The sequence below is a fragment of the Balaenoptera borealis genome (genome assembly GCF_965194805.1).
Source record: "Balaenoptera borealis genome assembly, chromosome: 16".
NCBI classification, from domain to species: domain Eukaryota; kingdom Metazoa; phylum Chordata; class Mammalia; order Artiodactyla; family Balaenopteridae; genus Balaenoptera; species Balaenoptera borealis.
The window spans coordinates 63,109,202-63,134,064 of NC_138872.1; the positions used below are offsets into that span (position 1 = coordinate 63,109,202).

A 24,863-nucleotide genomic window follows, 5' to 3' on the forward strand; every position below is an offset into this window, starting at 1 on the left:
AATTCAGGAAATTTAACATGGACACAGTACTTTAAAAAAAAACCTACTGTGTATATTCCACTTTTGTCACTTGTCCCAATACTGTCCTTTCTAGCACCCCTTCCCCTCCCCCCAGTTCAAGGTCATGCGTTGCATCTAGTCACACTCTTTATTTTTCTGTAATTTTGGAAGAACTTTTCACCTTTCTTTGTGTTTTATGACATTGGCATATTTGGAGCGCGTGGGCCAGTTAGTTTAGAGTCAGTTCCTCAACTTGGGCATTGGGACGATGTTCCCTCCTGGTTAGATTCAGGTAATGCCTGTCTGGCTGGAAAACTACAAAAGGGATGTGGGGTCCTTCTCTGGTTACATCTAAGGCCGCATGGTGTCCATCTGCCCCTCGTTGATCGGCTTAATTTTGTTCCTCTGGTCAGCGTGTCTGGTTTCTCCACTGTGCAGGTGCTGGTTTTCCCCTCGTAAGGATGAGCTTTCTGGGGGAGACACGTGAAGGGCATGTACATACCTGCCCTTCATTCCACTTTCTCCTCTTGACTTACCATGTGTCTCAGTCCTTTTTTAAGCCACATTTCCCAAAATTTATTTCCATAAGCCCTTGGCAAACAGGAAAACTTGAGTGATTTTACTGAAGCTGGCCCCTTGCCTATAATACTGCCATCCAAACCTGTCTCGTTCAGACCACAATCCAAGCCTATCTCAACATGCTGTCTGCTCCCCTATCCTCAGCTGGATCTGATGTCTTCCTCTTAGACTTCTGGAAGCGCTTTGTACTTCTCTTGGGGAACAACATCTCCCTTTAAAATGTAAATCAGATTTTATCCGTGCCTTGCTCAGAAAACCTCTAGTGGTTTCTCATTATAGGGAATAAAACCTGGACGTCTTCACAGTGGCCCCGCTTGGTCTGGCTCCAGGCTCCTCTTCAGCCGTCTCCTACCACACCCACAGCTCATGCCACAGCAGCCGCAACCTTACTGAACACATTCCTACCTCAGGACCTTTGCACTTGCCCTCTGCCTGAATTGTTCTTTCCCTCAAATAGTCACTGTTGGCTCTTTACCCAGATGTCACCTGTTGGGAGAGGCCTTCTCTGACCACCCTATCTTACCTGTTTTATTCCTCCTTGTATTACTTCTTTCTGGCATTATAGTATGTATTTTTCAGTTTGTTTCTTGCCTGTTTCCTTCCACTGGAATCGCAGCTCCATGAAGGCAGCGACTTCTGTCTGTTTTATTCTGTTGTATCCTTGGCACCTTGGCAAGTATGTGGCCCACAGTAGGACCCCAGTAAATTTTGGTTGGATGAATATTGTTGGATGAATGGTCATCCTGAGAGGTGCCCTGTGCAGGCTGCTGGGGTTACAGATGTAGATAAGCCAGAGACTTGCGTTTTCAGGTGCTGGGGAGAGTAGTGACCATACAGAGTTGTGCCTGTGGTGCAGGAGAGATACAGACCCGTGTGGGACAGCCCAGGTGCCGGCTCACCCTACCTAGGGCTTGTCTGTGTTCCAGAGGATACATGCTGTATCTGAAGACCACAGCTGATGGTTTAGGGGGTGGCTGGTGCCCCCAAGGCTGAGATTTTTGCACAGGTGCTGGGGGAAGTTCCGTTGCTGTCCGTTGTAAGATGTGTGTGTACTTCTCTTCCAGGCCTTGGGATTTTTGCTATGGATCATCTGCTGGGCAGACCTCTTCTACTCTTTCTGGGAAAGAAGTTTGGGCAAGCTCCTGGCCCCAGTGTTTCTGGTCAGCCCAACCCTCTTGGGCATCACCATGGTAAGTAGGGGCTGGCACTGTGGAGACCAAAAGTAGTGGCTGGCATTTAGAAATGAAATGATCTCACAGTAGAAATCCAGAAATACAGCTAGGTGAACAGTTAGGTGAATACAGTTTGGTGAATTTGATGTAGTCTTGTGGGGGGTAGGGAGGAAGGGATGATGGGGCTGAGGCCTAAAGGATGAGCAGGATGTTAAAAAGTTGAAGGGGCTGGGGGCAGAGGATGATCCAGTTGGAGAGAATAGCATGTGCAAAAGTCCTGGGGTCGGAGGGAGAGAGTGAGAGTTGGCCTGTGTGGCTGGGGCAGAGACAGTAAGGAGGGGAGAGCAGGGGAGCAGGAATGGCAGGAAGGGCAGAGGGCTGACCCCAAAGGACCTCGAGCTTCAGGGTTAGTGGGTTTTGTCTTGTTTTTCATTCCTGAAGGTGGGTTCTAAACCTTTTTTGTGCCATGGACCCCTTTCTTCTTTGCCAATCTGGTCTCCTTCTCAGAATAATCATAGAACACATAGGCTTACAAAGGAAACCAATCATACACACATATGTATACATATGAAGATTTTGTGATGTACATTTATATTTTTACTTGAGGTTTAATTTACATAGGGTAAACTTCACTTTTTTCCTTGAACAATTCATGAGTTTTGATAAACAAATATTGTCAGGTGAGTACCATGTCCACAATCAAGATATGGAACAGCGCCATCACCCCCAAAAGTTCCCCTGGTGCCGCTCCAGCACTTCTCTCCACCTCTTACCCCGCCCCCCGCCCAGCTACTGCTGCTGTGTTTTCTGCCCCTATCGCTTTGCCTTTTCCAGAATGTCATGTGAATGGAACCATGAAGGCTGGAGCAGTTTGAGTCTGACTTCTCAGGCCCTGCGGTTCCAAAGATCTTTTTTTTTTTTTTAAGTCGCTCAGCGTGTTTGATTGTATGGATTCCGCATGCACTGTTTATCCATTCTTTGGGTGCAGGACATTTGGGCTGGGAAACCAGTTATCTTTAATCACAGTTATCAAAAGATTAAAAAGCAAAATAAAAATATATGTGCTTCTTTATGAATGCATTTCAAATCAAGACCTACCAGTAGCTGTGACTGATGCTTCCTTAATTTCCAAATAGCAATTGACCATACATGATAGTCAGAGACATCTTCAGGTACTTTTTTTTTTTTTTTTTTTTTTGGCCGCCGCCGTGCAGCATGCAGGATCTTAGCTCCCTGACCAGGGATCGAACCCGTGCCCCCTGCAGTGGAAGTGCGGAGTCTTAACCACTGGACCACCAGGGAAGTCCCTTCAGCTGTCTATTTTCAGATACGATTTCTAATGGTGACAGAGCCCCAGGCACTGCTGATGCCATTGTGGTTTGTTGCTTTCACGTGTCATTGGTGGTGCTAATGAGGGAAAGTGAAGCTGTAATTGTTTCCCATCTAAGTTCATGGACCCCTGGGTTCTATCCAGAGCCTGTCCTTGGACCCCAGGTTAAAACCCCCCAGTCCCAAAGGCAAAGGTTCTGAGCAAGGGCATGCCAGGCTGTGCATATTTAAGAGCTGACCGTGGCCTCCAAGTGGAGAATGGATTGTGGGGCAGGAGTGGAAGCTGGGAGGCCAGTAGGGGGTCATCCGGCATAAGGGGATGGAGGCTGAGACCAGGGTGAGCAGCAGGTAAGCTGAGGGCGGGCCTTGGTGGCAGAGCCAGTGTGAGTTGCTGATGGATAGATGCAGGGAGTGAGGGAGATGGGGGACCGAGAAGGACAGATGAGGACAGACAGACGTGTCTCTGGCTCAAGCAGCTGGGGGCTGAGGGGAGGTGCCCTCAGTGCCCGTAGCTCCACGGGAGTCAGGTTCCTGACTGTGACTGGCGTTGGGGTCTGCCTCCAGCGGGCCGCCTGTCTGGGGAATGGCCGTGGCATTTCCTTCTTTCAAGGAAACACAGTTTCATTGTTTATTTTCTCTTCCTGATCTCTAAGTCACATGTAAAACGGAAGTCATAGCTCCGGGTATCAGGAATGAAATAAAATCCCAATCTGCCCACCATGGTTGTTCTAATGAAGTTTCCTGAAGACAGGCATGTGACAGTAGCAGGTTAAGTAAGTTTCCTGATCTGCAAACTGGGGTTGAAAACAGTTGAAAACAGGCTGCACCGAGTCGGTGCATGTGAATGCCTCCTATGCGGCGGAGATAAGAGAGGCTCAATAAAGGGGAGCAGTTACCACTGTTGCCCAAGGCACAAGAACCAGTCAGCGTCAGGGCTGGATTTCCTGATCTAAATTGAGGGTTGGCCTGCCACCCGTTTTTGTAAATAAAGTTTTATTGGCACACAGCCGTGTCCACTCTTTCATGTGTCGTGTAAGGCTGCTTTCACACTGCAGTGCAGACTTGAGTAGTTGTGAAAGAAACTCCATGGCCCACAAAGCCTAAAATATTTACTCTCCGGTCCTTTTAGAAAAAGTGTGCCGATCTCTATCGTAAACTGAGCTTTCCCCTGACTTTTCCATCCTGTCCTGGGTCTGTACCTGGTCTGTTAGATTCCCACAGCTCTCGAGTTGGATACTGTTACCATCCCCATTTTGCAGACAAGGCAGCAGAGGCTCAGAGAGGTTCGGTGACTTGCCCAGGGTCACCCAGCAAGGCGAGAGCAGAGCTGGGACTGGAGCCAGGTCCTTCCCAGGCTGTTCCCAGTGCTTCCCACTGACCCGACAGCAGCCCTCCTCCAGGCCGTGCATCTGCCAGGCTTTGGACTGTGGGAGCCTTGGGAGCCTGGCCTTCTCCTGATGACTCCCGTTGTATGCTTTTCTCTTCCAGCTGCTTGCTACCTTTTTAATTCAGATCGAGAGAAGGAGGGGAGTCCAGTCCTCAGGGATCATGCTCACTTTCTGGTTTATAGCCCTACTGTGTGCCCTGGCCATCCTGAGATCCAAAATCATGACTGCCTTAAAAGAGGTAAGTGGTGGCCTCATTTTGCATCTTCCGTCAGCATCTCCTGGAAGATGCTTGTTCCTTCTGGCTTTTGTGGAAACCGTGCGTTTCCATGGGAACCAGGGGATGGCTACTGCATGGGCCTAGCTTCTTTCCTGAGGATTTCCCTCGCCTGTGCAACCTTTGTTCTAGAACCTTCTTTCCTCAGGGCCCCATGTGTCTGTGTAGCTCTCAGGGGCAGGAGCTGCGGGCAGATACACACCACCCTTTGAGCCTCTGTCAGCGGTAACAGCCAGGCAAGTTGGCTCTCGGTGTCTATTGTCTGGAACAGAGCGGAGCAGGGAGCAGTGTTTGCAGAGTGGTGGCTCCTTGGGGACCCTAGACTCGTCCCCACGTTGCCTTGGTGCTGCTCTGGCTGGGAAGTGGCTCTCGTTGGCTGCCATCCGCTGCTCCTAAGGATTCTGAAGAGCGTGCTCTTTCAGATTGTCACGTTGTTCCCTGTCACCTTCGGGCTAATCAGGAACTGGCATCAGGCAAAGGAAGGAAGAGCAACTGAATGTTTGTTGAGCACCTGCAGTGTACATTTCAGGCAGTCTTTAATAGTGATGGCAGCTGACATTTATTGAGTTGGTGTTTTCAAAGTGCCAGGCCGGGGACTGAGTCATTTCCGTGAATAATCTTACTGGCTTCTCACAATTACCCTGACAGGGTCTCTCAGCTTCAGCACTAGTTGACACTTGGGGCCCGAGACATCTTTGTTTTGTGGGGCTGTCCTGTGGTTGTCGGATGTTTGGGGCAGTGCCAGTAGCCTCCCGCTCCTGAACAGAAGTGTCTCTAGACACTACCAGATGTTCCCTGGGAGGCAAAGTCACCCACACTTGAGAACCACTGGTCTGTTTGTAGATGGGGAAACTGAGGCACAGAGAGGTTAAGTAAGTAGACAAAGTCCCACGGCCAGAATGAGCAGAGTCAGGCCTTGAAGGTAGGTCTGTTCTACTCCCAAGCCTGGGGCTCCTCCCCCGTGTCGGCTGCCTGGACCAGGCAGTGTGGACCACACTGTGACGTAACTGCTTGTCTTCTGTTATCTTGCAGGGGGTAGGGTCAGGGTGGGAAAGCTTGCCGTCAGGCCTGCAGGCTGAGAGAGTGGGCCTTCTGCTGTCTGCTCCCCCGGCCTCCGCAGGTTGCTTCCAGAAAGTGATCTTTTCTTCCTCCTTCCCTCCCTCTTGTTCAGGATGCCCAAGTCGACGTCTTTCACGATGTCACTTTCTACATTTACTTTTCCCTCGTGCTGATTCAGCTTGTGTTGTCCTGCTTCTCAGACCGCTCACCGCTGTTCTCCGAAACCATCCACGATCCCGTAAGTGTGATCACAGAGACACGTGTGTGTGCATGTGTGTGTGCAAGAGAGAATACACAGTGCCAGCTAACGTTGATTTGAGCCAGTATCGTCCATCTAGGAGCTCCTTCTGTCTTCCCTGAACACCTGGCGATACGTGACATTATCCTCTCCACTCTACCGATGGAAAAACTGAGCCATAGACGTGGCTCGGGGGATTTAAGGAGGGAATCTGATTCATAGTTGTTAACTGCTGTGTTTTCCAGCCCGTTGTCTCATTTGGTTGGCGTAGTGGTTTTAGACAGTGCGAGTGAACTTTTAAAAATCAGGAAATTTCATATAAGTTCTAACTGTCCAGATTTTCTAGAAAAATGTGAAGTTCTGGCAGCAGTAGGACTGTTATCCCACATGGCAGCGGTTGGCCAGATTTGAGGAGCATTGCCCTGGTTTCCTACCGCAGTCCTCACCACTCCCTGCTTCATTAGACAGTCTTGCTTCCCTCACCTACGTACGTGCCTGGCCCCTGGGGGGTTTGAGTTTGGGCCCCTGGGGGGTTTGAGTTTGAGATCCTGGGTCTCTTCCGTCCGCTTGAGGGAAATCCTGCTTGTGTAGAAGGATCTGAGTGGGCGGGGTGGGGATGGCCGCCCTTCTGCTGGTAGCAGGAAAGTGAACACGGTTATTTATCACCCTTGCCTGTCTTCTTTTTCCCTCTCTGCCTCCGTCCATCCTCTTTGCCTTCCTCACTCCTCCCCTTTCTTTCTTCCCTCCTTCTGTCTAGTGCCGAGTGCCAGGCCCCAATCTGGACACAGGGCTGTAGCAGTGAATAAAGCAGAGTTATTGCCACTTGAGGTTTGTGTTTTCACGGGCAGGGGCACAAACAGTAACCCAGGAGCCAAGTATATATCCTATCAGTCAGGTGGTGGTAAAGGCTGGGAAGAAGAAAGTGGGGAAAGGAGGTGGAGATGATGGTTTGGGGTCGTGTGTGGTTTTGATAAAAGCCATCAGGGAAGCCCCCCCCCCCCCCCCCCCCCAGGAAACCTCATTGGAGCAGAGACCTGAAGGAGCGAGGGAGCCAGGCAAGCAGATACCCAGGGGAAGAGGTTCCAGGCAGAGGGGTGGCAAGTGCAAAGGCCCTGGGGCAGAGCTGCCGTGAATGTCGCCGGAACAGCAGGAAAGGCCAGTGCGGCTGGAGAAGCGAGAGGCAGGAGGGGGTTGAGGGATGGCCTCTGAGAGCTGGGACAATCACCTATGGGCCGGGTGGGCTGTTTGGATTTTATTCTGAGAGGGATGGGAAGCCTTTGGAGCGTTCATTTGTTGCTTTGTTCATGGTTAGTCAGCTGCTAACGGATGAAATTGCAGTGGGAGCAGTTTTCAGCTGTGGTTCTGCTGGGTTTGGCCTGAACCTCAGCAAAAGGCTGAGGCTGCTTTTGTGGGTGATGAAAGGACCTGTGGGGCATCAGCCTGGAGGAGGCGACGGATGCTCCCAGCGTGAGCTTCAGAAACCCGTGCCCTAGAGTGTGTTCGGAGAGGCCTCATTTTCTCATCTCCCTGCTCTGGGGGGAGCTGGGTTGGAGAAATTAGAAAAGTGTGTATGTGTGTCTGTGAATGTGTGTATTTATGTGTGTTTGTGCACACAGGTGTGTGTGCGTGTGGTGTGTGTACGTGCATGCACATATTTATGTTTACATGTTTTGCATGTAGATGTGTATGAGTGTGTGCATGTGTGTGTTTTTGTGTGTTCATGTGAGTGTGTTTTGCATGTGTATCAAGTTCACAAGGGCAGCAGCCATGCATGAACACCCAGGGGATCCAGCCCCTGCCTGGCACAGAGGAGCTAAGATGTCTCCGGCCCTCATGTCTGCTATTCGTCGGTGTTTGTATGCACGGGTGTGGGTGTGTGACAGTGGAGTGTCCCCATCAGAAACATTAGATGTCAGGCTGTTCTGTGGAGACGGGGATCGCACTGAACAAGTCATACCCCCCTGAGTGACTGCAGACCCTGGGGTGCTCTGGGGGTAAACCGAGCCCGGGGGAGGCAGACAGGCCCACGTGGGGATCTCCTGACTCTTCAGGCTCCCTGTGGGGCCTGAGAAGCAGCCTCTCCCACTGGACGGTCCCTGATGCTTTGTGGGGAATTTCTGATTTCTGGTCCCCTCTGGGATCTGGATAGAATTCCTGTCTCTTCTTTCCTGGGTGTGTGTGCATCGGGGTGTCTCACAGAGCTGCCTTCCTCCTCCCATTGTGCTTTCTGCAGTTCTGGGGTGTGGGGCCTTCTCTGCCCGGGTACCCCGACTCTTCTCCCAGCTGTTCTTTTTCTCTTGTGGGAATCGAGGCTCAGAGAGGTTGTCTTGACTTACAGCCTGAATCTGATGGTGGAGGCAACATGGTAATGGAAGGAGAGCCTCATTTTGGAGTCAGGCAGACCCTGGACTTTAATTTCACCTGTGTCCCGTTTATTCTTCCAATAGATATTTATTAAGCACCGTTTTTATACTGCGCTTAGTTCTGGGGACACAGCAGTATGTGAAAAAGTGTGGTCCATGCCCTGCTACGCTTATCTGTTACTCCATAACAAACCACCCTGAATTTAGTGGCATAAAACAGCAACAGTACTTTGTTATGTGTCACAGGCCCGAGCATTGGCTGGGCTCAGCTGCGTAGTTTTCACTCAGGGTCCTTGCTCATGTGTCGGGTGGTTAGCGCGTTGGCCTCTGGCTGGAGCCTCAGCCAGGGTTGACAGCCCCACCTGGTCTCCCCGAGCTGCCTGGGCTTCCTCACAGCGTGGCGGCTGGTCTCTAAGAGTGAGCGCGCACGAGGTGGAAGCTGTGTCACCTTTTAGGACCCAGTCCCGGAGTCACATAGAGTCACTCCTGCCACCCTCTTCTGATTGAGGCAACCACGAAGGTCTTCTGGGTGCAAGGGGTGGGCGCACACAGGCCCCCACCTCTAGATGGGGGAGCGGCCAGGTCTCATTGTAAGAAGAGCGTGTGAGATGGCAAGTGATGCCTGGCCAACTTTGGAAAATACCATCTACTGCATGCCCCCAGGAAGCTATGGTCTCGTTAAGCAGGTCAGCAGACTGTGTGACTACAGTTGAGATGAAGACTGGGAATCAGGTTATGTGACTTTTGGATCTGACTTTGGGCAAGTCGCTTCTCCTTTCAAGACCTCTGTGTCCTGTTCTTGAAAATGGGTTGAGGCTCGATTTGATGCTGGCTGCACCCCCCTCCCTGCCCCGGAACGGAGGCCTGTGATCTGGGGAGGAGGACACTGCTAGGTGTCACCTCTGCTGTCCCCCCGTCACCCTCAGGGCTCACATCACAGTGGAGCCTGGAAGATGGGGTGAGTCCGGTCCCTGTCGCTGTCCCGCCCTCACAGCAGCAGTCACATGTCACCTGTCCTCAGAGCGAGCAGTCAGCCAAGCCCAGGGTCAGGCGGGGCCAGCATGGGGGCCGGCAGTGCTGACCTTCTCCCCCCTGCTGAGTCACCAAGCTGCCGTCCTCCCCAGCTGGCCCCGGGCCTGATGTGTGACTCAGAGCTGTGTCCTGGCCCTGCTTCCTGGCAGGGCTGCTCCCCTCGGTGCATCAAGTGGGGCCAGGCTGAGTGGGCCTCGCAGGCTTTCTGAGGCTGTCACCTGTCCCCGGCCTCTAGTCCTTTTATCTTGCTGGCCCTGAGGCTGCTGCTTAGGGTGCAGGGAGGGGGTTGCCATTGGCAGTTGGGGGCATCAGGGGCAAATGTGGCGGATAGTAGGCCCTCACTTCTCAAAGTGGGGTCCTCAGACCGGCGGCATCAGCATCCCTCAGCTGCTCATTAGAAATGCAGAGTTTCAGGCCTGCCAAGTCCTGTTGAGTCAGGGTCTCATTTTCACCAGATCCCTGGGGTGGTTCATGGTTGAAAAGCACCGGTTTAGCAAATTCTTAAAAACTGCTCAGCTCATTTGGTGTAAGAGGTATTTTTAATCCTGTTCATATTTTGCTATGAACATTTCAAATCTACAGAAAAGTTGAAAGACACAGCGAGTACTCCCCATCTACCCACCAACTATATTCTACAAGTTAACATTTTGCTAAATTTGCTTTATCACAAATCTGTCTAGCCAGCCAGCCGGCTAAGATTTTTGGTATTTAAAAGTCACCTTGAAATACATTAGTATCCTTCATTCACACAGTTCACTGTGCAAATCATTAGCCAGAGCTCAATATCTCTTTATGGTTCTTTTTTTTTTTTTTTTTTTTTAAAGTAAATTTACATAGTGACATTCCTGAATCTTAAGTTACCATTTGATGAGTGCTGACAAATGAGTAACTCAAACCCCTATTGAGATACAGAACATTCCCAGGACCCCAGAAAGTCCCCTCCTGCCCCTTCATGGTCAGTCTCTACCCCTTGCAGCCCAGAGGCAACTGCTGGGCCTAGACTGTTAATGAGAGCATTGAAAACTCCATTTTTAATTCCTTTCTCCGTTATGCTTTCAGCCATTTAGTGATTCGGTGTTGTGCCGGAGGCTCCGCTGGGCTCGGAGTACCTAGAAACGAACAGACATTGACCACCCCTTAGGAGAGATGGAGGAGGAGGCGGCAGGCAAATAAGCTGCTGCTGCGGGATGGACAGTGGGGTTCCAAGACAGGGAAGTGCTGGGGGCTGCGGGTGCCCGAGGAGCAGTCCTGAACTCAGCCTGGGGTGCCAGAGCCGGCATCCGGAGGAGGGGATGCCTCCGTCAGGCCAGTAAGGTTGAAGGCTGGAGGGTGGATGGGAAGGTGCTCCTGGTGGTGGAAGCAGCATGTCCAGAGGTCCAGCGGTATGATGGAACTTGTGGGTGTTTGGGAACTGCGTGGACTTCTGCTTGGTTGGATCACAGGGGCCAGGGACCTGAGCATGAAAGATCAAGGGTAGAATTGGGTGTCACCATATGGACTTAGAATTTTGATCTGATGGAAGGTTTTTCAGCTGGCGGGGGGTGACACACTCAGGTTGGAAGTGTTTTGGAGTATCCCTCTTGCTGAAAGGAGGATGCATGAGGCTGGTGACACTTAGGAAAGCCATTGCGAGAGTCCAGGCAGGTTGAGAGGAAGGCTGGCCTGAACAGTGACCCTGTGTGTAGCAGAGCATCAAAAACCAGGAAGAGAAATCGGACGAGTTCATGGGAAAAGCACACATCGTGTGTGCCGCAGTAGAAGAAATTGTGGTCCTGTGCCCGGAGGAGCTTTACACAGCTGAGAAGCGGCAGAGCCAACAAAGAACACCAGTGTAACATGCTGTGCCAACGGATTTCTTACTGTCGGACGTTTAGGTGGTTCCAACCAATAATAATAATAGCAGCCTTGTGTTAATAAATAAAATTAACTTATTTAATCCTCACAGCAACCCAACTTTGAGGCGGAACTGTGAGTCTCCCCCCCATTTTACAGATGAAGACACCGAGGTTCAGGGTGGTGTAGTGTCGCCTGAGTTCACAAGGCTGGATTGGGAGTCCTTCCACCCGGTGAGCCCTTCACATCTGAGCCTGCATCAGCATCACCTGGGAGGGCTTGTTAAAGCACAGATCATTGCGGGGTCCCACCCCCAGAGCTTCTTGAGTCAGTCAGTTTGGGTGGGGCCTAAGCCTTTCTATTTTTAACAAACCCCCAGGCACCGTGGATGCTGGTGATGGGGCCGGGTTTCAGAACCCCTGGTCTGAGCTACACTGCTGCTCACGCGTCCCTTACTGCTGGAGTAACTGGCAGAAAACTGAACTAAAAGTAGAATCAGAACCAGAAAAGGTGGGTGGGGACCCAGAGAGTTTCCGACAGAAAGGCCAGAATGCTGAGGGCCCAGACAAAGGTCCTTAGAGTGCCTCGTGCGAGGTCACGCGTGACCAGTTCTCAGAGGACCAGTGCCTGGGGGCTGTGTACCAGATGAGTTTAAACCTCATAGTTTCAGGCCTAATTACCTGCACCAGGTAGAGATGCCAAAGAATGCAGCTCTCTGCATGAAGCTCCCTGCTCCTCTTCCTCTGCTTTCAGCCAGGGCCTGTCTGAATTATTCTTGTTTCTAACCAAATGGGGGATCAGTTAATAATCCTCCTTCCTCCTGGGACAGGAGTTACTCCAGTCTCAGAGGCCAGGAAACCCCCAGCCAGCAGCCCTGTCTTTTCCACCTTGAGAAGTTCTGCTTGGTTTTGGTTGAACGGAACGCTGCCTGGATCCTTGTCCAGCGACCTCCTTTTTTTTTTTTTCCCCCTTCTTTCTTATTTTATTTTATTAATTTATTTTTGCCTGCGTTGGGTCTTCGTTGCTGTGCGTGGGCTTTCTCTAGTTGCGGCGAGCAGAGGCTACTCTTCATAGTGGTGTGAGGGCTTCTCATCGCGGTGGCTTCTCCTGTCGTGGAGCACGGGCTCTAAGGCGCGCGGGCTTCAGTAGTTGCGGCATGTGGGCTCAGTAGTTGTGGCTTGAGGGCTCTAGAGCACAGGCTCAGCAGTTGTGACGTGTGGGCTTAGTTGCTTCACAGCGTGTGGGAACTTCCTGGACCAGGGCTCGAACCCGTGTCCCCTGCATTGGCAGGCGGATTCTTAAGCACTGTGCCACCAGGGAAGTCCCTTTCCTTCTTTCTTTAATTATCAGTTCTTGACTACTTCAGAACTCTAATCGTCTGTTATCACTTGAGGCCTCTCATGTCAGATAGGGACTTCCAGAAACCGGCTCCCAAGCTGATGTAATTTCTTATCTGTGCTGGTGACAGGACCTGCTGTCTGCCCGATGTGACTTCTGATAATCTGAACATCTGTATCTGGATCCAGAGGAGGGAGGAGAGCTGGGGAGACGAACTTAAGGAGGCTCCTGGATTGTGCACATTAGAAACTGAAGTGTTCACGTTGCTGACCCAGCCTTACTGCATCTGGAGGGTGCATTTTCTCGCAGGGGCTGGGGTTTTTACTAGCCAGAGTGAGGATTAGTCTCTCCCCGCTGGGCCATCATTTCTTATGGTCTTAGGGGTAGGACTCCATTTGGGTACAGTTGGGTATAAAGGGAATGAATTCACCTTCAGTTACGCAGCCGACAGGTTGCTTCGTTCTTCTTCTTCAGTTTTATTGAGAAATAATCAACATGCATCATTGATTAAGTTTAAGGTATACAACATTGATGGTTTCATTTACATGTATTGTGAAATGATTACCACAATAGGTTTAGTTGATAACATCTATTTTCTCATACAGGTAGAATAAAAGGAAAAGAAAAAAGCAGTTTTTTTTTTTTTTGGTTGTGCTGCATGGCTTGTGAGATCTTAGTTCCCCTACCAGGGATTGAACCCCGGCCCTCAGCAGTGAAAGTGTGGAGTCCTAACCACTGGACCTCCAGGGAATGCCCAAAAGAGCAGTTTTTAACTTTATAAATGTTGAGATGAAGATTGAATAACTCCACCTCTCCTTCCTCATCCTCTCCCCCCAATTTTATCATACTTTAAATTACATCAGTAATTAGTGTTTGCATCATTATAACAATTGTAAATATTGTTCACTGTAGACTTGTTTGAATTCTGTGTTTACATGTCCCTTTTTTTTTTTTTTTAAAGTATAATTGGCCTACAATGCTGTTAGTTTCAGGTACACACCATAGTGATTCGCCATTTCTATACATTTACGAAATGATCATGATAAGTCTAGGTTGCTTTGTTCTTGACCCACAGCTGGGCTTGCCTGATTTTGAAGCAATGCCAGGATTTGTGAGGCCCCTGTGTGTATAAGCCTGACACCCTGACAGTTTGCACTGGGCCTTGTGCAGGTTAGAAAAAGGCATCTGGCCCGCTCTGGGTGGATGAGTTTGAGAAAGGCCCTGCGTCCTTTCAGCCGATGCAGTCCTGCCGCCCCCAGGCCCAGGACCAGATGCACTTCGGCCCCCACTCGCCCCCTCGGCTGGGCGTCTTTGTGCAGGGCTGACTCTGCGTTGATGCCAAGACTGAAAGAAGGCTGGATTTGGAGGCAGAAGGCCCGCGTTTGAGTTCTAGTTCCTCCCCTTAAGAATCGCCATCTTTGGTGTCGTGAGGTCTGATGTAAGCAGGGGTCAGCCAACTTTTTCTGTAAGGAGGCAGATAGTAAATATTTTAGTCTTCGTAGACCACATGGTCTCTGTCGCAAGTACTCAGCTCTGCCACTGTAGCTCAGAAACAGACGTGGACAGTACGGAAATGAATGGGCATCGCCGTGTCCACATAAAACTATTTTGCAAGTGGCCGGACTGTGGGCCTGACTTTGCCAGCCCTGATGTGAAGCGTCTGGTACAGTTCTTGGTGTGTCACGGTCTGCAGGAAACGGCGGACCTGTTACTGTGTTTACCATTAGTATTCACGTTAAGACTGCTAATGTCATTGCTCGAGCTTTTACTCTTTGCCAGGAGCTGTCGTAAGTACTTCACAGGTTTTATCTCATTTAATCTCATCATCACCGAGTAACTTGGCCCAGGCGCCTCAGTTAGTAAGTGGCAGGGCTGGGATTCAAACCTCCCTCTAACCACCTTGCTTCATGTTGCTTCACCCATGGACGCCCCCCACGCCTGGCTCCCACCCCCGCTGGGACCCTGTTTTGTTGTTGTCACAGCTCTCACCGTGTATAGTTGTATATTTATTTGCATCTTGGTTTGCTTACGGTCCCTCTCTTCCAAGGCGAGAGGCAGTACCGGGCCGGGACCTCACTGTCTCTCCTGCGTAGCTCAGTCTTGGATGTATTTAGCCACCTCCTGGCATATAAGCAGATCCTCCCTCATTTTTTGCTTAAGAAATAAATGAGTCACTGCCAGCTGTGTCCCGCCCCATCCCCTTCTCTGCCAGCACCTTAGCTTTTTACAGTGGGTGGGAACTGGGCTGTAGTTGAAGTGTATTTGCGATTCCCTGACAACCCATCCACTTCCAGAAGAAAAACCAGCCTACAAAGCAAATACCACCACCTGCTCCAGGAATAATGCTGCGGCCTTAGGTTGGAAAAATGAGGTCCCATGGATCTCATTCCACTTGTCCCTCCTTGCAGTCCCATGAGGTAGGCTGAGCAGTGGGACTGACCGCTCCCAGTTCCCAGATGCGAAGACTGAGACTTTGGGGTGAAGGGACTTGCCCAAGGTCATTCAGCTAGACAGTGGCATAGCTGGGATTTGAACCCAGGGCCATCTGGCTTTAGGTTGGTTTAGAATGTAGGTCTGTGGGCCAGCTGCATCTGATTAAAGACATACTGGTGCCAGGGCCCCAGCCCCAGAGAGAGTGATCTAGTTGGTCTGGGCTGGGACTCTCGGCAGCTGTGTTTACAAAGCTCCCCAGGTGATTCCCGGGCTGGTAGGACTGGAACCTCCCCATGCCTCACGGCCCCCAGAGTGAAACCTGGTGGTTCTCAGCCCAGGCTTCTTGTTTGACTCGCTGGGGAAGATTTTCATGATGGAAACTTTCAAATGTGTACAAATGTGGACAGCATGGTATAATGACCGCCACGGACTGTTTACCCTGCATCGCATGTAAACATTTCAATATGTATCTCGGAAAGATAAGGAATTAAAAAATTTTAATAACATTTTATTTTGAAATAACTTGACTCACAAAAAGTTACAAAAATGGTAGAGTTCCTGTATACCCTTCTCCAACTTTCCACAATAATATCTCAGAGATAAGGATTTTAAGCAGTGCAACAATAATACCATTATATGGCCTAAAAACATACTAATTCTTTAATATCATCAAGTATTCCAGAAATCCACCATGGTTGCAAAGTGGTGCAGCCTCTTATGTGATATCATTCCTTCATTTGTTAGCGGGACCATTTTATACAAAGACGCTTCCTCATCTCTTTAGTCACCCTGTGGTGTCATAGACAAATGCTTGTTTCTTTCTTTTTTTCTGTTTTCAAAACAACGACTTGGTTCACTAGAATCTTTTCATCAGCGACACCAAGAGGTTTTTCTTCTTTTCCAGTATCAAGATGAACTTGTGTATTTAAACGTTTGTGATGTGTCTCAGTCCTTTTGACTTACTATCTGTATTGCAGCTCAAATGGTCCCTTTCTGGGCTTGTGGGAACCACTTCTGTTTGCTTCTGAGGCCTTTTACCAACCCTCCTCCCGTCAGGTGTGACAAGATGTTCTGGGCTTATCTTGTACATTTCCTGCCCAGCCACTTGGTCAAGGAGACTCTGGGAGTTGAAAACAAAAACAAACACTCAAGTGCCTGGACCCACCCCAAAACCAGCTAAATCAGAATCTCTGGGGGGTGGGGCAGATACGGTATTTTTTTTTCGAGTGCCCCCGGCCAGGGTTGACAACCATTTGGGTAGAGTGTGTGTGTTCCCTCATGGGGCTCCCCAGCATCTTATCTCTGCAAAATGCTGGAACGAAGAGCAACATCTTCGGCTAATGATCCTCTCACTCCCTGGTGACCCCACCTACACTAACACTTGTGTTTCAGGATTTAGACCTGAACATATTGGCCCTTGTGTGCAGTCTCAAAGGCTCTGTGCTGATTACCCGTTCCTTGCCTGTGTGGCATTGAACTGGAGCTCATCTTTGTGGCTCTGGAAAAGAGGTTCTTTGAAAGTTTGCTTAGAATCTGTTGATGATTTCCTGTTGCTCTTGGGATGGAGACCAAAGTCCCTTATGTGGCCTCCAACGTAGACTGAGCACAGCCTCCAGTGTAGACTACTCAGGCCCCCTCTTGATTCCTGGAGCTGGCTATGCTCCCCTCTACCACAGGGCCTTTGCACACACTAGTCGCTCTGCTGGGACTGCCTTGCCTTTCCCCTTCACTTAGTTATCCTCTCCTCACTCTTCAGACCCCAGCTTGACCATCTTCCTCAGGGGCGCCTTCCCTGACCTCTGTCAACTAGATCAGCCCAGTGAGATACCAGTGATCTCACTGGTAATATTGACTTGCCTTTGGGGTATGAGCCTTGTCACACTTGTGGTTTTGTATTTGTTCATGTGATCGTTTGATTAATGTCTCTCTCCGGACCCTGACTGTTTGGGACTCACATTCTGTCTCCACTGCTTCTAGCTGTTGGCACCCCGGGCAAGTTTTTTCATTTCTCTGCCCCTCAGTTTCTTTAACTATGAAATGAGGATGATGCTTTTACCTACTTCGTAGTGTGGTTATAAAGATTAAATGAGATAATTTGTGTAAAACATTTAAAACAGAGCTAGCTAGCAGAGAGTGTTAGCAGGTGGTGTTATTGCCCTGGTTTAGGGTTATGTCTGTTCAGATTTGTGTACAGGTGGTAGGCACATAGTAGGTGCTCAGAAAATATTTGTTGAATGAGTGAATGAATGAATGAATGAATGAAAGAAATAGGAATACTAGTAATACCACACCTAAGATTCTGTGAGGATATGAGTAACTTGTTGAGTGCCTGGCACATTGTAGATGCTCAGTAAATATTTGTTGAATGAACAAATGAATGAACTAAAGCAGGGACAACAGTAGGGCCGTGTTTGTTGGGTTGCTGTGGGGATGTAAGATAAGGCAGGTATGGGACTCATTGTACCATTTTTACACATAGCAGACACTCAGGAAACAGTTGCCAGGTAAAACTGGAGGAGCTGCCAGGTGTTTCTTTCCAGGCCACTGGTGCTCAGGAGGGAAGCCCTTTCAGGGTGAAAATCAGTGGCTTGAGAGTGGCCGCTGGTCCACTGGGAGGAAGAGCAGTCAGCTGGCTGCTCCCTGCCTAGAGCTGGCGTAGATGAGAAGTTTAACCGTTCATTTCCCCTTTGCTCCCCACCCTGTGCTTTCTCTCCACTAGAATCCTTGCCCAGAATCCAGCGCCTCCTTCCTTTCCAGGATCACCTTCTGGTGGATCACAGGGTAAGTCCTGGTCCCCAAATTTCGGGCGGCCGCTGGGCCATGAGTGTGCCACTAGGGCCCCTGCTCTTCCTCCCTTGCCCTTTCCAATGGGGCTGTGTCCTGAGTGTGCCTTCCCTGAGCCGGGGTCTCAGAGACACTCACCCTGACCCCACGTTCATGTGATAAATGCATAAACCTAAACAGCTTGCACCTCTGTGGACGGCTTGGCCTGGGCAAGAAGCTGCACGCTCTTGGCTCAGCTTCGGATTTGGCTGTTTTTTTGCATTAGGTGTAATTATTGTCGTTGGCATTGTTTCCCCCCATGAGAAAAATAATGCCCGTGCACCGCAGGAAAAGCGGGTAAGAGCGTGGACCAACAGCACCAGAGCACCAGAGGCAGCCGCCGTCCACAGCTCAACACACCCCCTTCTCGCCCTCCTTTTATTTGCACACTTTTTTCTTTACATTGTCAGCATCCTACTGGGGATTATTAAAATCCCTCCCCCAACCCCCAAGCATTTTTCCTTGTCTTTATAAACTTTTTACAAACATTGTGTTTTTTTTTTTTAATTTAATATTTGTCTTACTGAACTATTTTTCAGTTGCTGTTAAAGAACAGCGCTAGGACAGTTGGTGTAATTTCAATGTGGACTGCAGGTCATGCCAACCAGGCTTGTATTTCTGATTTTGGTCCTTGTACTCTGGTTATATCAGAGCACGTCCTTTCTCTTTGGGGGATGCACACTAATATTTAGGGGTAAAGATGTGTAGAATCTGCAACCTACTATGAAATGGTTCAGAAAAAAGAAATACTTCATTTTATTACGCTTCGCAGACACTGTGTCTTTTACAAATTGAAGGTTGGTGGCAACCCTGCGTCAAGCGAGTCTGTTGGCGCCATTTTTGAGGCAGCATTCACTCACTTTGTGTCTCTGTGTCACATTTTGGTAATTCTCACAATCCTTCAAACTTTTTCATTATTATTATATTTATTATGGTGATCTGTGATCCATGATCTTTGATATTATTACTAGGATTCGCTGAAGGCGCAGATGATGCTTAGCATGTTTTAGCAATAAAGTATTTTTAAGTTAAGCTCTGTATGTTGTTTTTTTTTTTTTAGACGTAATGCTATTGCACATTTAATAGATTATAGGATAGTGTAAACATAACTTTAATATGGGAAACCAAAACATTCCTGTGACTCGCTTTATTGCAATATTCACTTTGTCATGGTGGTCTGGAACCGAACCCACAATATATCTGAGCTCTGCCTATATGTGTTTGCATATGCATGTATGTAGAGACAGAAGCAGATACAGCACACTTAAAATGTTAACAGTCGTGAACTAGGTGAAGGGTAGACAGGAATTCTTTGTAAGATTCCTGTGATTTTTCTCTGAGTTTGAAATGTTTCAAATAACAAGTTAAAATATTAGGTTTGCTTTTTATCATGAAAGTATTCAAACCGGAAAGACTAGTCTAATAAACCGCAATAAACTCATCACCTGATTTAACGATGGTTAATGCTTTGTCATATTCTCCTTAAAAAAATTTTTTTTTTAAGTAAATTAGAGCCATCATGCTATTCCTCCTAAATATTCTGTATGTATCTCTAAAAATGAGACTGTTTTTCCTGGGTGACCTAACAGTAAAATTAGCAATAATGATTTAATGTGCCCGCATGTCCATTATTCCTTATCGAGATATTCCTGAGTTGCGGCCGCCTTCGGTCGCATGGCCGTGGTGGCAGGGAGGGTCGTCGTCCTCCTCCTTCTGACTCTCATCGCCTCCCACCTTGTGTTTCGGCCACAGGATGATGGTCCAGGGCTACCGCCAGCCCCTGGAGAGCACTGACCTCTGGTCCCTGAATAAGGAGGACACGTCAGAACAAGTTGTGCCCGTTTTGGTAAAGAACTGGAAGAAGGAATGTGCAAAGTCCAGAAAGTAAGTGCCAGGCACCCTGCCCCGGGGAAGCTGGGCACTCACTGGGGCGACCCCGTAGCTCCATCCCTCCACCTCTTACTAGCTTCATGACCCTGGGCGGGCTGCTTCCCTCCTCCGAGCCACGGTTTGCTCATCTGCAGAATGGGGTAGAGTGTGACGTGTAGCTAAGGCAGTTTGGGGAGGAAAGAAGAGAGAAAGATGTCAAGTGGGAGAACGATTTTGTTTGCCGTGACCCTTGGCGAGCGTGTACCTGGCTGTGTGACCCTGCCCTCCCCGAGTCAGTCTCATTTTCCCTGCTTCTCTCCGAGCATCTGGCATCCTGAATGTTCTCGCTGTTTTAAATGTTTTGGTTCAACACGCCACGTCAACTACTTCTTGAGGTGTTCAGCCTAAGAAGCCCCATTCGATGGTGATTTGGGCTGTACTGGATTTTTTTTTTTCCAACAGCCTTTAATTTTTGGAGCAGTTTTAGGTTCACAGCAGTTCTGAGCAGAAGGTCAGAGGCAGGTGCACCCCTGCCCCGCTGTCAGCATCCCCCATCAGAGGGGCACATTGGTGACAACCCATGAGCCCACATTGACGCAGCATTGTCACCCCGAGTCTGTGGTTAACATCAGGGTTCACTCTCGGTGTCCAGGATTTCAGACTCTCGCCGACGAGAGCTGCATGTCAACCCCGAGCTCTGTCATCGGGTTATTTGGGGAATCAGGCCAGGGCCTCCCCAGCACATACCTTATTTCATCAAATCTAGGACGTCATCAGTTGTGCGATGCATCATTATTTTACGCACCAGTGAGAAAGAGAAACGGCTGCCGATTAAACCAGGACATGACATTGACATAAGACGCGTCCTGCGTCCACAGGAGCCAGAAGAGAAATCACAAGGGATTTGGTGGCAGGGGACGGTGTCATTACTTATGTTGTCATTACGGGGTTGGGCCTGTTGTCCACCTTGGAGAGCTGGCTGACGAGAGCCCAGCCTGGTGTGTGGCCCCGCAGAGCAGCTGGCCTCCCAGGAGAGAGGCCCAGGCTCTAGGTCTGATTCCTCACCCGTTGCAGGAGCGCCCAAGTTCCAGGTCTTCACTCAGGCCGAGGCTGTGGATGGGAATGTGGGACATCGTGCTGGCCACCAGGACATCAGCGGAGGACTTGTGACTCTGTGCCATGGCCCGTTCGGGGTGGCCACGGACAGAGAAGTTGTCCCTTGGGAGGTGGATTGAGCTTGAGCCTCTGTGGTTGGGCGTTGTGAGGAGATAGCTGGTGCTCTGTGCACACACAGCTCTGGCCTTGTCCCATGTCTGTGACCCAGTTGGAGGGTCTCAGGGAGAAGTGGGGTCTCTGGTTCCCTTCGGCCTGGCCTGCAGCCTCCTTCCTGATGAGAGGGCTGCGTCCTCAGCTTGAGTTACCCGAGCCTCGCTGACTGCTTGGCTCCACCTCCTTCCCACGTTGGGTGGCAGGGGATGCCCACCGTGCTGTCCCCTGGGGCTCACCCAGTGAGCCGGTTGCTGCAGATGTTGTAGGAGGGGCTGGCAATGAGGCTTCGTGGGAAGAGGACTGGCCGTACAGCGTAAAGCTCCATCACGGGCCTGGCCCTTCATTGATTCGTTCAGCAGATGCAGTTGATAACTGCTGATATGCTGAGTGGAGTTTAGGCCCTGGGGGTTCAGAGAGTGGAACAAGATAGACAGGCTCCTTGTTTGGTGCCACTTACATTCTGTGTGGGACACAGGGAGTTGGGAGTCAAACACAGACTGTTGAGAAACTTTGAAGAGCCTTAGTGTGGTGATGAGATTAAATGGGGAAATGAGGGTGAGAGTGACTGCGGGAGCTGATGCAGGTTTGGTGGTCAGGGATGGCCTCTCTGAGCAGAGGTTCGTGTCAAAGGAGGGAGTGAGCCGCGTGCAAATGTGGGGACAGGGCTTTCCGTTTCATGGAAACAGCTAGTGCAAAGGTCCTGAGGTAGCGGTGAGTGTGGCATGCTTATGGAGCAACCAGGGGCCCCGTATGGCTTGAGTGGAGTGAGAGGTGGGGAGAACAGGAGGAGATAAAGTAGGAGAAGTGTTTGCAGGGATCTCATAGGCTATGGTACTGGCTTAGGGGTTGACCCCAAATGGGGTGAGAAGACCGGTGGGTTTTACACAGGGCAGCGGCATGCCCGGAGTTCTGTTTTATATCAGCCAGTTAGGCTGTGCTGGGGAAGGTGGTTTGTGGGGCGAGAGTAGGGGCAGATGGGTCAGTGGCTCTGTTCCCAGAGGCGTGAGCCACATCTGGCCCTGTGACCCACATGGGTGGGGAGGGGAGAGTCCCGTGTTCTGGGCTGCTGGGTGCCCCAGGGCTCCTGGGGAGCAGGTGACCGCGGCCTGGGCAGGAGGGCTGCCTTGGCTTCTTGGCCTCGGGTCTCAACCTCCCCCCCTGCCCCCAGTTCTTCTCCTCAACCCTGAGTGACTCCTCTCAGGAGTCAGGTCTGAGCTGCTTCCCCTGCTTCCCTGACCTTTGGGTTTTAAAATCCAGTGCCTCATTGGTTTTCATTAGATGATTTTGAGTTTAACAAAATGGAGTGGAAATTTCTCGACTTACGGCCTCCCATAGGTTAAGGCCATTTTGGACTGTGGTTCCTGCTGGAATGACTATATAATGGTTTGATGGCTCTGGAAAAGACTTGGGCAGTTTTTTTAAAAAGTTAAATAGTTATGATACCACCCCACCATTCTACTCCTAGGTGTACACCCAAGAGAACTGAAGACATATGTTCATAAACTTGTGCAGGGATGTTCGTAGCAGCTTTATGTGTGATGGCCAAAGCTGGAAGCAACCCAGACAACCATTAACAAGTGAATAGATGTGCAAATCACGGTGTAGCCATGCAAGGGAACACTTCTGAGCAAAACAACAGAATGAACTATTGGTACACTCAGCCACATGAAAATCTTTAAATAATTACGCTGAGTGAACGAAGCCAGGCAACAGTGCATACATACTAGGTGATTCCATTTATATACAATTCCAGAAAATGAAAGCAAGTCTGTAGTGACAGAAATCAGATCAGTGGTTGCCTGAGGTAGGGGGAGGTAGTGAGATGGGAGGAGAAATTACAGAGAGGAGAGCTCTTGGGGGTGATGGGCGTGTCCATTATCTTGGTTTCCCTGATGGTCTGACAGGTGTGTAAATCTGTCAGAACTCATCAAATTGTACACTTCAAATGTGTGACCTTGATTTTACATCAGTTATACTCCAATAAAGCAATGTATAAAAAAGCAGTAGTGTTTAAAGAAAGGGTGACCATTTTACTTAATTGTCTCTATTTCATAAAGGAGTGCAAACAGCAGATAACAAACAGAAACAAAGAAAACAGAATGCTCCAAAATACAGGTGTTAAGCTATGGTTCTCAGCCTTTCAGACCCATTGCCCCCTTGAGTAATAAAGATATTGTAACATCTCCTTAAATGTACTTTAAGGAAATATATAAAAATAAACCCACTCATGTATCTTACTTTAAAAATCAACAAAGTGTTCTTGCTCAACTTTAACAGAAACTAAAAGGCAAAGGATTTGTAATAAAACGTCATCCATGTATGTCTGTGTGTAAACACTCAGGCGCACGCTAGAATAGAGAATGAAGAATTGCTGAGTGCTTCTAAGTGGAGCCTTCTCTGTGGCAGCAGCAAATCTCGACCGACCCAGTCTTGTGGTTCTGGAGACCAGAACCATCGTCACCCTCATGGACAAGGTTTTGCAAAGTGGTGATTCATGCTTGGCAAATTTCTGAACAGAACTTAATTTGCACGCTGACTGCATTTCTGAAAAAAATCGAGGTATATTTAAACTTGCAAAAAAAAAAAAAAACACTCTGTGTATGGATTTATGCCAAAGATGAAGTTAGAGTGTAGATTTAGGTGATTTTGGGACGTCCCTGGCTGTTCAATTGTTAAGACTCTGCGCTTCCACTGCAGGGGGCGTGGGTTCGATCCCTGGTCGGGGAACTAAGATCTCACAAGCCGTCGGTGGTGGCAAAAACAAACAAATAAACAAACAAAACCCCCCATAGATTTAGGTGATTTTAGGCAGGCTCTTCACCTTCATGGATGCCTGGTAGGATCTTGTTTCTTTGGGATGGTCCTGTACTCAAAGAGGGTCTGGTTTCTGGCCCAGTCACTGTGACATCAGAGGGTGAGAAACCCCCTTGACAGCCTGTTTTTGAGAAACAAAAAGCACTCTACGACAACAGCAACAAAAAGGGAAAGAATGATCTCGAGTCATTTGTATTTGTGCTGAACACAGTCAAAATCCTGCCAGGGCTATACTTTCCTTGCGGGGCTGGAGGGGTGGGAGTGGGGAGGTGGCTGCCATGCTCATCTGTGGTTTCCAGAACTGTTATCCCGTATATTGTGAGCTCGAAGGAGAATGAAAATGTGAGTTAAGGGTGTAAAATCCGTTCTCTGCAATTGTAGGCCAAATCTGCCCTTCTGTGTTATACTGGGTATTATGGATCAAAGACAATGCTCAGAGTACATCCAGAAAATTTAGTTTTAATTGAGCTATGATCTTTATAAGTTTGAGATTTTTGCCTTTGCCTCAACATTAGAGATCTTATTTGTTTAACAAATGACAAACAAAGCCTCCAGTAGCTCCTCGTGGCCCTTTGGTTGGTTCACGCACCTCCCAGTCTGCTCTCTCAGCCCTGCTCTGGTTACTTGAGGTTCTTGGAAGGGCTGCCTCACCTCTTTTCAAAATCCCTTAGTTCCAGGCCTGGCTTATCCTGTTCCCCCTGCCTAGAGCACCCTTTCCCTCCGCAAGTGGACTCGATCCCTCATCATGCAGGTCTCAGCTTTGATGATGTCCCCTCCTCCAGGAAGCCCCCATGATAGTCCCCCTCACATGGCTGATCCGTTTCTCTCACAGGGCTGCTCGATGGTGGGGCTCTCCCCAGGGCCCGGCCCAGAGCAGGGCATTCGTGGAGGAGAGAGCAAGGGGCACCTTTGCCCATATAAAAATCTCTTGGGTGAGCAAGTTCCTTTTTCTTCCCAGCCTCCAGCTTCCCCACCCCTTCCTCTTCCCCTGTCCTGAGCAGTTTTCTTCTGACTCAGACCTTCCCTCTCCAACATTCCTTTCTTTCCCAG

At 49.4% G+C, this 24,863-nt stretch overlaps 1 protein-coding gene across 3 annotated transcripts in view; it reads left to right on the plus strand.

Annotated features, from left to right (window-relative positions):
* ABCC1 (ATP binding cassette subfamily C member 1 (ABCC1 blood group)) overlaps window positions 1-24,863 on the plus strand; it is a 131,988-nt gene that overhangs the window by 40,825 nt on the left and 66,300 nt on the right. For all 3 annotated transcript variants that reach the window (XM_082360759.1, XM_082360760.1, XM_082360761.1), the window contains exons 3-7: window positions 1,644-1,769; window positions 4,569-4,706; window positions 5,914-6,039; window positions 17,758-17,819; window positions 19,614-19,745. In XM_082360759.1, the coding sequence (XP_082216885.1) occupies window positions 1,644-1,769; window positions 4,569-4,706; window positions 5,914-6,039; window positions 17,758-17,819; window positions 19,614-19,745 (584 nt within the window). The remainder of the gene's footprint in view (window positions 1-1,643; window positions 1,770-4,568; window positions 4,707-5,913; window positions 6,040-17,757; window positions 17,820-19,613; window positions 19,746-24,863) is intronic.